The 12718-nt window shown below is 46.1% G+C and overlaps 1 protein-coding gene across 4 annotated transcripts in view; it reads right to left on the minus strand.

Annotated features, from left to right (window-relative positions):
* Nucleotides 1–12718, minus strand: part of MASP1 (MBL associated serine protease 1) — a 101507-nt gene that overhangs the window by 48428 nt on the left and 40361 nt on the right. For all 4 annotated transcript variants that reach the window (XM_081862425.1, XM_081862422.1, XM_081862423.1 and 1 more), the window contains exons 4-7: nucleotides 11765–11896; nucleotides 9755–9951; nucleotides 9390–9537; nucleotides 369–487 (exon numbers count right to left, since the gene is read on the minus strand). In XM_081862425.1, the coding sequence (XP_081718551.1) occupies nucleotides 369–487; nucleotides 9390–9537; nucleotides 9755–9951; nucleotides 11765–11896 (596 nt within the window). The remainder of the gene's footprint in view (nucleotides 1–368; nucleotides 488–9389; nucleotides 9538–9754; nucleotides 9952–11764; nucleotides 11897–12718) is intronic.

Below are 12718 nucleotides of genomic sequence, written 5' to 3' on the forward strand. Positions count from 1 at the left end.
CCAGATGTCAAGGAAATAAACAACTCTCTGACTTTTAGAAGACATCTGAAGGCAGCCCTGTTTAGGGAAGTTTTTAATGCTTGAAGTTTTATCGTGTTTCTAATATTCTGTTGGGAGCTGCCGAGAGTGGCTGGGGAAACCCAGATGGATGGGAAATAAATAAATGAATAAATAAATAATAATCATCATGGTACCACTGCAAACTCATCCTCCCCCCTGAGCTCAGCGGCGCTGGAAGGGGGAAACAGGACATTCCGGGATCCAATCAGAAGCCGGAATGCCTTCTGTAATTCTAGGATGTGCAAGGGAACTTGGGACAGCGGTGGGAGTTGCTCTAAGTGCCGCCGCAGCCCTCTCCCCCATTGTACCTTTAGGACATTGTATCCGGTGTTGCAGCTGACGACCACCTGGTCCTTGAAGGTGTACGTGGCCTGGGAGGGCTCGATCTTGCCGTAGGGAGGAGGCTCCACAAGTGGGCAGGGGTCCCCTGTGGGGCGCATGCAGGCAGAGAGAAAGAAAAGGGAGGAGCCCCCAGGTGATGATCGACATAACAGCATCCGTAACATTTTGAAAATGAAATAAACTACGCAACTACGGCGGCAAGGTTATTGATTGCCAAAAATGGGGAAAGCAGCAGCGTCCCAACTAAAACAGGCTGGTTATGTAAAATATTTACCCATTGTTGTCTTTTTAATTGTATATATAGCTTGTTTTATGTTGCTATTTCTGTTGGCTAATGCGAATAAAGTCTATCTATCACTTAGTTGGTCTTTAAGGTGCTACTGGAAGGAATTTTTTTATTTTGTTTTGACTATGGCAGACCAATACGGCTACCCATCTGTATCTATCATCTATCTATCTATCTATCTATCTATCTATCTATCTATCTATCTATCATCTATCTATCTATCATCTATCTATCTATCTATCTATCTATCTATCTATCTATCTATCATCTATCTATCTATCTATCTATCTATCTATCTATCTATTATCTATCTATCTATCTATCTATCATCTATCTATCTATCTATCTATCTATCTATCTATCTATCTATCATCTATCTAAAATGATGGAATACAGTACTTCCATATTGCCGAACTAACAGGGAGGATAGGAGGAGATATGGTACAAAAAGTGAATAAGGAGTGGGCTATCTTGAAGGAATACATCAAAATTTATGTGGAAAAAGTAGAATTTCTGATAGATACTGAGTGAATCACAACCCATGCATGCGCAGACGCGCAGCTGCGGGTTGCGAACGTGCAACCAATCACGTTCACAACCCGAGCATCCACTGTATGTTGGATATGTGATTGTAAAACTTAAATTTGAAAAACCAAATAAATAAATTTAAAAACAGAGAGTGGGTTACACAAATTCATGGAGGAGAGCAACTAGCCACAATGAATGCACGGACAGAGGCAGCCATGCTTCTGAATCCCAGTTGCTTGAAACCCCGGGTGGTGGGGTGAAGAGTTACTCCTGTGCTTGAATCCTGCTTGTGGGTTTCCCAGAAGAGGCATCTGGTTGGCCCCTGTGAGAACAGGCTGCTGGACAAGATGGGTCATTGGCCTGATCCGGCAGCACACTTCTTATGGGCTTAAAGGGCATCATGTTGCTGCAGTCTGCTCCAGAAGATGCAGCTGCAATGTTAAGCTGCTCCAGAAGATGCAGCTGCAATGTTAAGCTGCTCCAGAAGATTCAGCTGCAATGTTAAGCTGCTCCAGAAGATTCAGCTGCAATGTTAAGTGGCTCCAGAAGATTCAGCTGCAATGTTAAGCTGCTCCAGAAGATGCAGCTGCAATGTTAAGCAGCTCCAGAAGATGCAACTGCAATGTTAAGAGGCTCTAGAAGATGCAGCTACAATGTTAAGCTGCTCCAGAAGATTCAGCTGCAATGTTAAGCTGCTCCAGAAGATTCAGCTGCAATGTTAAGCTGCTCCAGAAGATTCAGCTGCAATGTTAAGCAGCTCTAGAAGATGCAGCTGCAATGTTAAGCTGCTCTAGAAGATTCAGCTGCAATGTTAAGCTGCTCCAGAAGATTCAGCTGCAATGTTAAGCTGCCCCAGAAGATGCAGCTGCAATGTTAAGTGGCTCTAGAAGATGCAACTGCAATGTTAAGCTGCTCCAGAAGATTCAGCTGCAATGTTAAGCTGCTCTAGAAGATGCAGCTGCAATGTTAAGCGGCTCTAGAAGATGCAACTGCAATGTTAAGCTGCTCCAGAAGATTCAGCTGCAATGTTAAGCTGCTCTAGAAGATGCAGTTGCAATGTTAAGCTGCTCCAGAAGATTCAGCTGCAATGTTAAGCGGCTCTAGAAGATGCAGCTGCAATGTTAAGTGGCTCTAGAAGATGCAACTGCAATGTTAAGCTGCTCCAGAAGATTCAGCTGCAATGTTAAGCTGCTCCAGAAGATTCAGCTGCAATGTTAAGCGGCTCTAGAAGATGCAGCTGCAATGTTAAGTGGCTTTAGAAGATGCAGCTGCAATGTTAAGCTGCTCCAGAAGATTCAGCTGCAATGTTAAGCGGCTCTAGAAGATGCAGCTGCAATGTTAAGCTGCTCCAGAAGATTCAGCTGCAATGTTAAGCGGCTCTAGAAGATGCAGCTGCAATGTTAAGCAGCTCTAGAAGATGCAGCTGCAATGTTAAGCTGCTCTAGAAGATTCAGCTGCAATGTTAAGCTGCTCCAGAAGATTCAGCTGCAATGTTAAGCTGCCCCAGAAGATGCAGCTGCAATGTTAAGTGGCTCTAGAAGATGCAACTGCAATGTTAAGCTGCTCCAGAAGATTCAGCTGCAATGTTAAGCTGCTCCAGAAGATTCAGCTGCAATGTTAAGCTGCTCCAGAAGATTCAGCTGCAATGTTAAGCAGCTCTAGAAGATTCAGCTGCAATGTTAAGCTGCTCCAGAAGATTCAGCTGCAATGTTAAGCAGCTCTAGAAGATGCAGCTGCAATGTTAAGCTGCTCTAGAAGATTCAGCTGCAATGTTAAGCTGCTCCAGAAGATTCAGCTGCAATGTTAAGCTGCTCCAGAAGATTCAGCTGCAATGTTAAGCTGCTCTAGAAGATGCAGCTGCAATGTTAAGCGGCTCTAGAAGATGCAGCTGCAATGTTAAGCTGCTCCAGAAGATTCAGCTGCAATGTTAAGCGGCTCTAGAAGATGCAGCTGCAATGTTAAGCGGCTTTAGAAGATGCAGCTGCAATGTTAAGCTGCTCCAGAAGATTCAGCTGCAATGTTAAGCGGCTCTAGAAGATGCAGCTGCAATGTTAAGCGGCTCTAGAAGATGCAGTTGCAATGTTAAGCGGCTCTAGAAGATGCAGCTGCAATGTTAAGCGGCTCCAGCAGCTGCAGCTGCAATGTTAAGCTGCTCCAGAAGATGCAGCTGCAATGTTAAGCACTGTAGAGCAGTGTTTCCCAACCTTGTGCCTCCAGCTGTTTTTGAACTACAACTCCCATCATCCCTGACTAGCAAGACCAGTGGCAAGGGGTGATGGGAATTGTAGTCCAAAAACAGCTGGAGGCACAAGGTTGGGAAACACTGCTGTAGAGGGAACAACTGCAGTTCCTGCACTGGAAGGGGTAGGACAATGAACCCCGCAATTCTGTGATTCCGGGAAAGTGCGCAAATGTTTCTGGAGAGGAAAAGAACGACTCCTGTCCTCTTGGACCGAAAACGTAGAGTTCTGTGCCCTTTTCACTGGTGCATCCAAACCACTCTCTGTGACTCAGCTCAAGGAGGAAATGGAATAATTGCTTCTTGATTTCTCGGCATGGAAAAGCTGAGAGGTGCAGCAGCGACCATCTGCCAAAGGATCAATGGGCAGGAACCAGAATGGAAGTGTGGTGCTTCTAAGCCATGGGAGAAAGCCCGGCTGAACACAGAGGGGCTTCCTTTTGAATAAAGGTACTCAAGATGACACAACCTTGATGGCAGAAAGTGAGGAGGAATTAAAGAACCTTTTATTGAGGGTGAAAGAGGAGAGCGCAAAATATGGTCTGAAGCTCAACATCAAAAAAACTAAGATCGTGGTCACTGGTCCCATCACCTCCTGGCAAATAGAAGGGGAAGAAATGGAGGCAGTGAGAGATTTTACTTTCTTGGGCTCCATGATCACTGCAGATAGTGACAGCAGACACGAAATTAAAAGATGCCTGCTCCTTGGGAGAAAGGCGATGGCAAACCTAGACAGCATCTTAAAAAGCAGAGACATCATAGGTCCGTATAGTTAAAGCCATGGTTTTCCCACTAGTGATGTATGGAAGTGAGAGCTGGACCATAAAGAAAGCTGATCGCTGAAGAATTGATGCTTTTGAATTATGGTGCTGGAGGAGACTCTTGAGAGTCCCATGGACTGCAAGAAGATCAGACCTCTCCATTCTGAAGGAAATCAGCCCTGAGTGCTCACTGGAAAGACAGATCCTGAAGCTGAGGCTCCAATACTTTGGCCACCTCATGAGAAGAGAAGACTCTCTGGAAAAGACCCTGATGTTGGGAAAGATGGAGGGCACAAGGAGAAGGGGATGACAGAGGACGAGATGGTGGGACAGTGTTCTCAAAGCTACCAGCATGAGTTTGACCAAACTGCGGGAGGCAGTGGAAGTGCCTGGCGTGCTCTGGTCCATGGGGTCACGAAGAGTCGAACACGACTAAACGACTAAACAACAACTCAAGACAGACACTGTTGCAGCTGAACTCAGGTTGTCATGCTTTGAAAAGACAGATGCGGTGCTCATTCGCTCTATGTATAACATGCATTTCTTCCTTTCAGAAATTCCTCAGAGGTGCTTATCTGATTTTGTGAAATTGTGGGGCGAGGATCATCTAGTCTGTCCCCTTGCAAAACTATGCAGCTGGTCCATACAGGGATCAAACTGGAAACCTTGGTGTTATTATCAGCACCCTGCTCTAACCAACTCAATCAAATCCACACCAACTTCAAAAACGCTACAGCAGCAAGGTCTTCTCAAAGAATTTCATGGCCTGCATTCACACAGCAGTTTATTCCATTTGGGTGTTGAGGTCCCCAAGCCACCCCAAAATGTCTCACACATCACACAGAATTTTTGTTTAAGGTTCTTGGCATTATTTTGGCCACAACTTTATTTAAATACATAAATGTGAGTGGTTGCTTAGGCTTTTGTTACAACTATCTTTCCTTGCCCCAGGGACAGAACTGACATCCAGATTCCAATGGAAGCCAGTCAGATAAAACAGTATTGGGGAGAAATGAAACTGGGCACCAGACCCTCACCTCTCCCCACATGCTCCTGGAGGCTTGCGCGGCCCAAGCCCCATGCCAGGGATTTGGACAAAAGCATGGCAAGCCCCTGGATTACTTTAACGGAATTCCCTTGCAACGCCAGAGATGGAGGGGTAGGCACTTACCCCTCCACCAACCAATTTTCTAACCAATGCCTAACCGCAAACCAGAGGGACGTGGGTGGCACTGTGGGTTAAACCACAGAGCCTAGGACTTGCCGATCAGAAGGTCGGCGGTTTGAATCTCTGCGATGGGGTGAGCTCCTGTTGCTTGGTCCCTGCTCCTGCCAACCTAGCAGTTCGAAAGCATGTCAAAGTGCAAGTAGATAAATAGGTACCACTCTGGCGGGAAGGTAAATGGCGTTTCCGTGCATGGCTCTGGTTTACCAGAAGCGGCTTAGTCCTGCTGGCCACATGACCCAGAAGCTGTACGCTGGCTCCCTCGGCCAATAAAGCGAGATGAGCGCTGCAACCCCAGAGTCGGCCACGACTGGGCCTAATGGTCATGGGTCCTTTTACCTTTACCTTTAACTGCAAACCTTACAAGTTGTAACGATTTACAAAATCCAAATGGCTCCAGCCAATCAGCCAAATGGACAAAATTCCTACCAGGCCCTGCCCCAAAAGCAGGTGACCCCATGACAGGCATAGCAAGGTGAAGCGCAAATCCCCAGTTCAGAGAAGGTGGGCGGGTGATCTGGTGCACGCAGCAAAAGAGGACGCCCAAAGCTGCGTGTCCAGTATTTAAAACCTTTGGGTCCAACCCACAAATTGGCAACATCAAAATCTCCCCAGAAATTCAATTGCCCAATCATAGCCTGCGACCATCCAAATGGATCTAACCAGGAACAGTGGGGTGGGCTGCTAGACCCCTCCTCAACACGTGCTCTCTATTAAGGAGAACACGCTTTCCCTGACATTTCCTCGTTACTCTCCACATTTTATTTGAGCTTTCACGTGACACGGAAGCCACTTCCGGAAATATGACGGAATATAACACCAGTTTAGCGCTTATTTCTGTGTTATTTGCAACCCCCCCCCCCGAAAGCAAACAACACAGAAATGAACACTAGACCTGCGCTGTACTCTGCTGAGTTCTGGGAGTGGCTTTTGTATTGCGCAAAAGCTCAGTTATAACATAGAAATGATTAACAGGGAAATGTCGGGGAAATGGAATAAACTTCTGTGTGAATGTGGCTGAAGGGAAACTGGAAGCGAAGCTGCAGAGGAGCCTGGACTGTGTCTCCATTTCTCCTTGTGGCCATTCCAACATGGCAGGAAATGGACTGGGATTTGTAAGCTGCGGAAAGGTGGAATGTGGGAGAATGGTGGTGGTGCCATTTGAGAATGAATATGGGGCCTCACCTCAGCAGAGACATCACCTTGCCAACAAAGGTCCGTATAGTTCAAGCTCTGGTTTTCCCAGTAGTGATGTATGGAAGTGAGAGCTGGACCATCAAGAAGGTTGATTGCCAAAGAATGGATGCTTTTGAATTCTGGTGCTGGAGGAGACTCTTGAGAGTCCCATGGACTGCAAGAAGACCAAACCTCTCCATTCTTAAGGAAACCAGCCCTGAGTGCTCACTGGAAGGACAGATCGTGAAGTTGAGGCTCCAACACTTTGGCCACCTCCTGAGAAGAGAAGACTCCCTGGAAAAGCCCCTGATGTTGGGAAAGATGGAGGGCACAAGGAGAAGGGGACGACAGAGGACGAGATGGTGGGACAGTGTTCTCGAAGCTTACCAGCATGAGTTTGACCAAACTGCAGGAGGCAGTGGAAGACAGGAGTGCCTGGCGTGCTCTGGTCCATGGAGTCATGGAGAGTCGGACACAACTAAACGACTAAACAACAACAACAACGTTGTAGAAAGGTGGAATGTTGGAGACCTTGTTGTGGTGCCATTTGAGAATGAATATGGGGCCTCCGGTGCCAAAATTGTGCTTCTCTTGGAGTGAAATGCCTGGCTTGGCTTCTCACCAAGAAATTGATGTCTCAGACATAGGTTAGAAAAGATCAGGATCCCCTGCACATTCCACACAACATGCCATTATTCACAGAAAACAATTAATTTAATGAATTTGAGACACAATTATAACATGCGTGTATGTATATATTTAAAAATAGCAGTGTTGTTTATTCATAACAGGGAATTTATCCATTTATCTCCTTCTTTCAACGCACATTATGCATTTTATTATTCCATTTAGAAGCCATTTTTTCCAAATTGTTAGGCAATTGAATTGCATGTTTGAGTTAAGCCGTCAAGCTGCATTTTTTTAAAAAAAATTTTTTGTATAGCTGTGCCCAGTAGCTATTATATTATTGGGTTCATTCTGCAAATAATTGCATGTTGTGTAAAATTTACACTTTCCTTGGTGGTCCTGACATTTTACATTCTGCACTGGTGGTAAGTGGTCGGGAATTATTCCTCTGTGTTTGATTCAGGCAACTGATGCTCAGCCAGACCATAATTTGATGCAGATTTGAGTGGGCAAACGCAACAGAAGGATGAGGCTGATGAGCAACCAACATCTTGATTTTAGTGGGCATGCAGTTTAATGAGCTTCAATAAAATAACATAAAATAAAATAAAATAAAATAAATAAATGCATTTTCATTTGGAAAGTTGGGCCCCCATGCAGTATTTATTTGGAGATAAAGTGCCAGAAGATGTATTGAAAGAGTGGCTGGGGAAACCCAGCCCAATGGGTGGGGTATAAATAAATTATTATTATTATTATTATTATTATTATTATTATTATTATTATTACTTGCATGCAAGCTTAAGGTCCCACCTGGAACATACATTGAAAGTAGTATCATATTTCTTTAAACCCATGGTTCTCAAAGGGTGTGCCGTGGCAGGAGAGAATGTCAAGTGTGAAAAGGATGTTACTTTTTTTCTGTATGCCACAACAGCTGTGAGAATATTGCTAGAGAAGAATTGGAAGAAACAAGATTTACCAACTACAGTGGTGCCTCGCAAGACGAAAAGAATCCGTTCCGCGATTCTCTTCGTCTAGCGGTTTTTTTGTCTTGCGAAGCAAGCCCATTGACGGCTTAGCGGATTAGCGCTATTAGCGGTTTAGCGGCTTTTAGCGATCAGCTGTTAAGTGGCTTATCAGCGGATCAGCTGATAAGCGGCTTAGCGGCTTAGGAAAAGGGGGAAAAAAGGGAAAAAACCCTGCAGGAACTCGCAAGACATTTTCGTCTTGCGAAGCAAGCCCATAGGGAAATTCGTTTTGCGAAGCGCCTCCAAAACGGAAAACCCTTTCGTCTAGCGGGTTTTCCGTCTTGTGAGGCGTTCGTCTTGCGGGGCACCACTGTATAAAGATAATCTACATTAGACACAACAACTTAGAAAGAGTAAAAATTTTGAGGTCTTAGAACAAAGGAAGGAAGTCAATATGTGTAGATGTATGTAAGGATTAGATTAGAATGATGATATCGTTTTATTTGTAGATGTGTGTTTTTGTTTTGTTTTTTGTGTTCTTTTTTCTTTTGTGTTTTGTTTTGTTTTGTTTTGCTTGTTTGTACTGTTTTATTTTGGATTCAATGTTTGTAATTTTTGTTGTAATTTTGCATAATCCACACCTAATGACCCACCTAAGTGGTACTCAGGATATCACTCAAGAAATCACTCAAGATATCTCTCAAGTAATTAAGGAACAAAAGAAGAAAAGGCACACTAGCCTGGGAACTTCCTCTCTGCCCAGAACATTGGAGGCTATACACCACACCCCCTCTACAGTATTTATAGGAACTCAAACACTGAGATCCTGCTCTGTTCCAGTAACAAGAAGCCGAAAGCACCAGCCTGAAGATGACGAGTGAGACCTCGTCGAAACGTCGCCTAGACACCCCAACTTTTACACGGGAAGACACCCGAGGACACCAAAACCTGCATATATATATATATATATATATATATATATATATATATATATATCAGGATCTGAGCACACGAGCCCTCTCTCCTCTAGTAGAGTCTGGTCTGGGTGGGGACTAAGAGCCTCTCAGCACTCTGAACAGAATACAGTACCCATGATCCTCTGGGAGTGGGATGCCGCTGGTCCAAATGTATAGAACAGGTGGGGGCTAAGAAGGGTCACCTCGGGGAAGATTACCTATTGCCGTGTAGGACAGCTTCCACCCTCCATTCTCTCCAGAGTTGTCACTGTGGAACAATATCTGAATGCTGTTGCTCTTCGTTTCGATGCGTCCTGGCGATTTCTCTCCACAAAAAGGCCCAAACTCCTGACGCCCGGCTTTGATCTGTCAGGGAAAACAATCAAAGGAGGAGCAGAGAAAAGGCGAGACCATCATTTGTGTCTGGTTGAAATCAGGCAAGTCGAATGCAACCGTACTGTACTGTACTTAAAACACAAGGGTGTGTGTGTGTGTGTGTGTGTGTGTGTGTGTGTGTGATTTCTCCCTGGCCTCCTGGTATTTTCCAGTTGCCGTGGAACTAGAGCCAGCTTGCTGTGCTCACCTTGATGTAGTCATATGGGCAGGTGACCTCCGGGTGGTCTTCAATGTCAAAGTTGTCGTTGAACTCCAGCGTAATGAAGAAACCCTCTTCCAGCTCAATGCGGTACAAGCAATCGGAGCTCTTGGGGTAGGAATTGGGGAAGTCTGGGCTGTTGATCGCCCCATTCCTCTGAGTGAAGAGGTTGTCGCTGCACTCCACTGCAAGGGAGACAAGGGTGAACACACTGTTAGAATATTCCTTTCCACCTTGAGACTGTTGTAGGTCACAGGTCTCTTTACACTCCAGCACAGTTTGCTGGGAACTTCCGTCCATAAGCTTTTGCTTATGGTGCTTGCTTGGACATGAAAGGGAGAAGACATGTTTTTCCCTCTTGTCCTGATGTATGCTGAATAAACTGCTTGCAAATATGCTCAACACAGCCTCTCCTTGCCACTTCTGTTGTGCAGCGTTATTTACACTGCCGAGTGTGTGTGCCCAGTTTCTGAAGGCTTCCGAAGCTAGGGTCGCAGTTTCATGCTGATCCAAGGACTGGAGATCGGCTGCCACACCGGCTGGTGGGCTGGGGCCTGCTGGGGGCCTGCCAGTTGCTCCCGATTCCTTGGCTGCATCCCAGCACACACAACACCTTGGCTACGCTGTGTCTGCCGGGGTCAGTATTGCCATGGCCAATGGTCTGACTCCACAGAAGGCCACTTCTTCCCATGTTTCTAGGGGATGAGCAGTAATAGCTCAGGGGCTAAGGGCATGCAGAAGAGATCCTGGTTCAACCTCGTGACACAAGGTCCTGGTAGCAAAACTGGTGGAGAAACAACACGAGTTGGGGTAGAAATCTGTGGTGAGGCAGCAGCTTCAGTGACAGAGGATTCGGATGTGGGTGAACCTGCATTGGTAGCCGCAAGCCCATGGGTCTAACTGCAACTGCCAAGCCTCTGCATTTGGCCTGTAAGGCCATTTTGGGCAAACCACCCCAACTGTCAGGGACCGTGCTGAGGAGGGCTGCACTGAGAAGGAATGGTGGGAACCCTCCCTCCCTCTGCTCCTGATCAGGATCCTGAATCTTCCCAGGAGCAGTGGGACAGTATAGATTTGGAAGAGTGGTTTGCAGAGGGGCATAGTTCAGAAGGCAGAAGTTGGGAAGAACTGAGTGGGGAACAGCTAGGAGAAGAAGAACTGGGAGGGAGAGAGAGAGAGAGTTAACAGACTCTCTTTTGCTGGAAAGTGTCCATCCGCTCAGCCCAAGGTCAAGGCGAGCAGATCAGGTGGCAGAACAGAAAGCAAAGTGGTTGCGAGTTCAGGTTGTAAGACACGGAAGTGATGGGGGTGGCGGTGAAATCCTTAATTGGGAGCATCTTTCTCCTAGGAATGAATGCTTTGTTCTCCCTCTGTGATCATTAAAATTTCTAACTGGTAAGAGACTCCTTTTGCTTTGTTCTATTTCTCTACTCCCAAGGGGGGGGGGGGGAGAGAGCCTGGCACCAACCTGACAGTCTCCCAAATTAATATAATCTATTATTTTGAATCCATGCACTAAGTGCTAAGCTTGGAACTAAAGCACCTATTAAAGGACACGGGTGGCACTGTGGTCTAAACCACAGAGCCTAGGACTTGCTGATAGGAAGGTCAGTGGTTTGAATCCCCGCAATGACGGGGTGAGCTCCCGTTGCTCGGTCCCTGCTCCTGCCAACCTAGCAGTTCAAAAGCACATAAAAGTACAAGTAGATAAATAGGTACCGCTCCGGCAGGAAGGTAAACGGTGTTTCTGTGTGCTGCTCTGGTTCGCCAGAAGCAGCTTAGTCATGCTGGCCACATGGCCCGGAAGCTGTCTGCAGACAAATGCCAGCTCCCTCGGCCAGTAAAATGAGATGAGTGCCACAACCCCAGAGTCATCCACGACTAGACTTAACGGTCAGGGGTACCTTTACCTTTTTAAAGTACCTATTCCCCACTCCTGCTCTCGAGTTTCAGAGCAAGCAGCCCAGTTCCCTCCCAGCACTGTGATACGGAAAATACCTTTGCAAGTCCTGTTGTCAGAGTGGAGGATGTAGCCAAATCGGCAGGAGCAGTAGTACCCGCCAATATAGTTGTGGCAGTGGTGGTCACAGGCCAGCTCTTCGTCGCTCTTCTCCAGACACTCATCGATATCTGTTATAGAACAGGAGGGAGCGGCAGACTCGTAAAGCAAACCCTTTAGGATTGCACGGTTTTCGAACTCGGCACCGTCAACAGGCAAAAGATCTATACGGACCCCAGGTTGTGCTTACTTTCCAAGTTTGTGGGAGGTAACTTCAGTTGACCAAGATACGAATGCCTCATTTGCTAACAGCTTCCCATTCCGTTGCATCTCAAGGCTAGAAGGCTAGGTGCTGGTTTTGACCTTTAAAGCCCTATGTGGCCTAGGACCCACGTACCTATGGGACTGTCTCTCCTGGTATGTCCCACGGAGGACCTTAAGGTCCACAAATGACAACACTTTGGAGGTCTCAAGTCGCAAAGTGGTTAGATTGGTCTCAACTAGGGTCAGGGCCTTTTCAGTACTGGCCCCGACTTGGTGGAACGCTCTGTCACAAAAGACTAGGGCCCTGCGGGACTTGACATCTTTCCGCAGGGCTTGCAAGACAGAGCTGTTCCGCCTGGCCTTTGGTTTGGACTCAGTCTGACCCTTATGTTTCCCTCCCCTTATGGTTTTGATCTATGGGCCACTTTTAAAATGAGGCTGCATTTTAAATTGTATTTTAACCTGTATTTTAAATTGCCCCCCCCCCATTATGATTTTATTGTAATTTTACTGGTGTTAGCCGCCCTGAGCCCGGCTCCGGACGGGAGGGCAGGGTATAAATAAAATTTATTATTATTATTGTTATTGTTGTTGTTGTTATTATTATTATTATTATTATTGAAGGATGCTTCTGTGTACTCTACAACAAACTGGCTTTTAAAAGCCTTATTTGTAGCCAAACCAGAGAA

This window comes from Podarcis erhardii (assembly GCF_964252035.2).
Source record: "Podarcis erhardii genome assembly, chromosome: 5".
NCBI classification, from domain to species: Eukaryota; Metazoa; Chordata; class Lepidosauria; order Squamata; family Lacertidae; genus Podarcis; species Podarcis erhardii.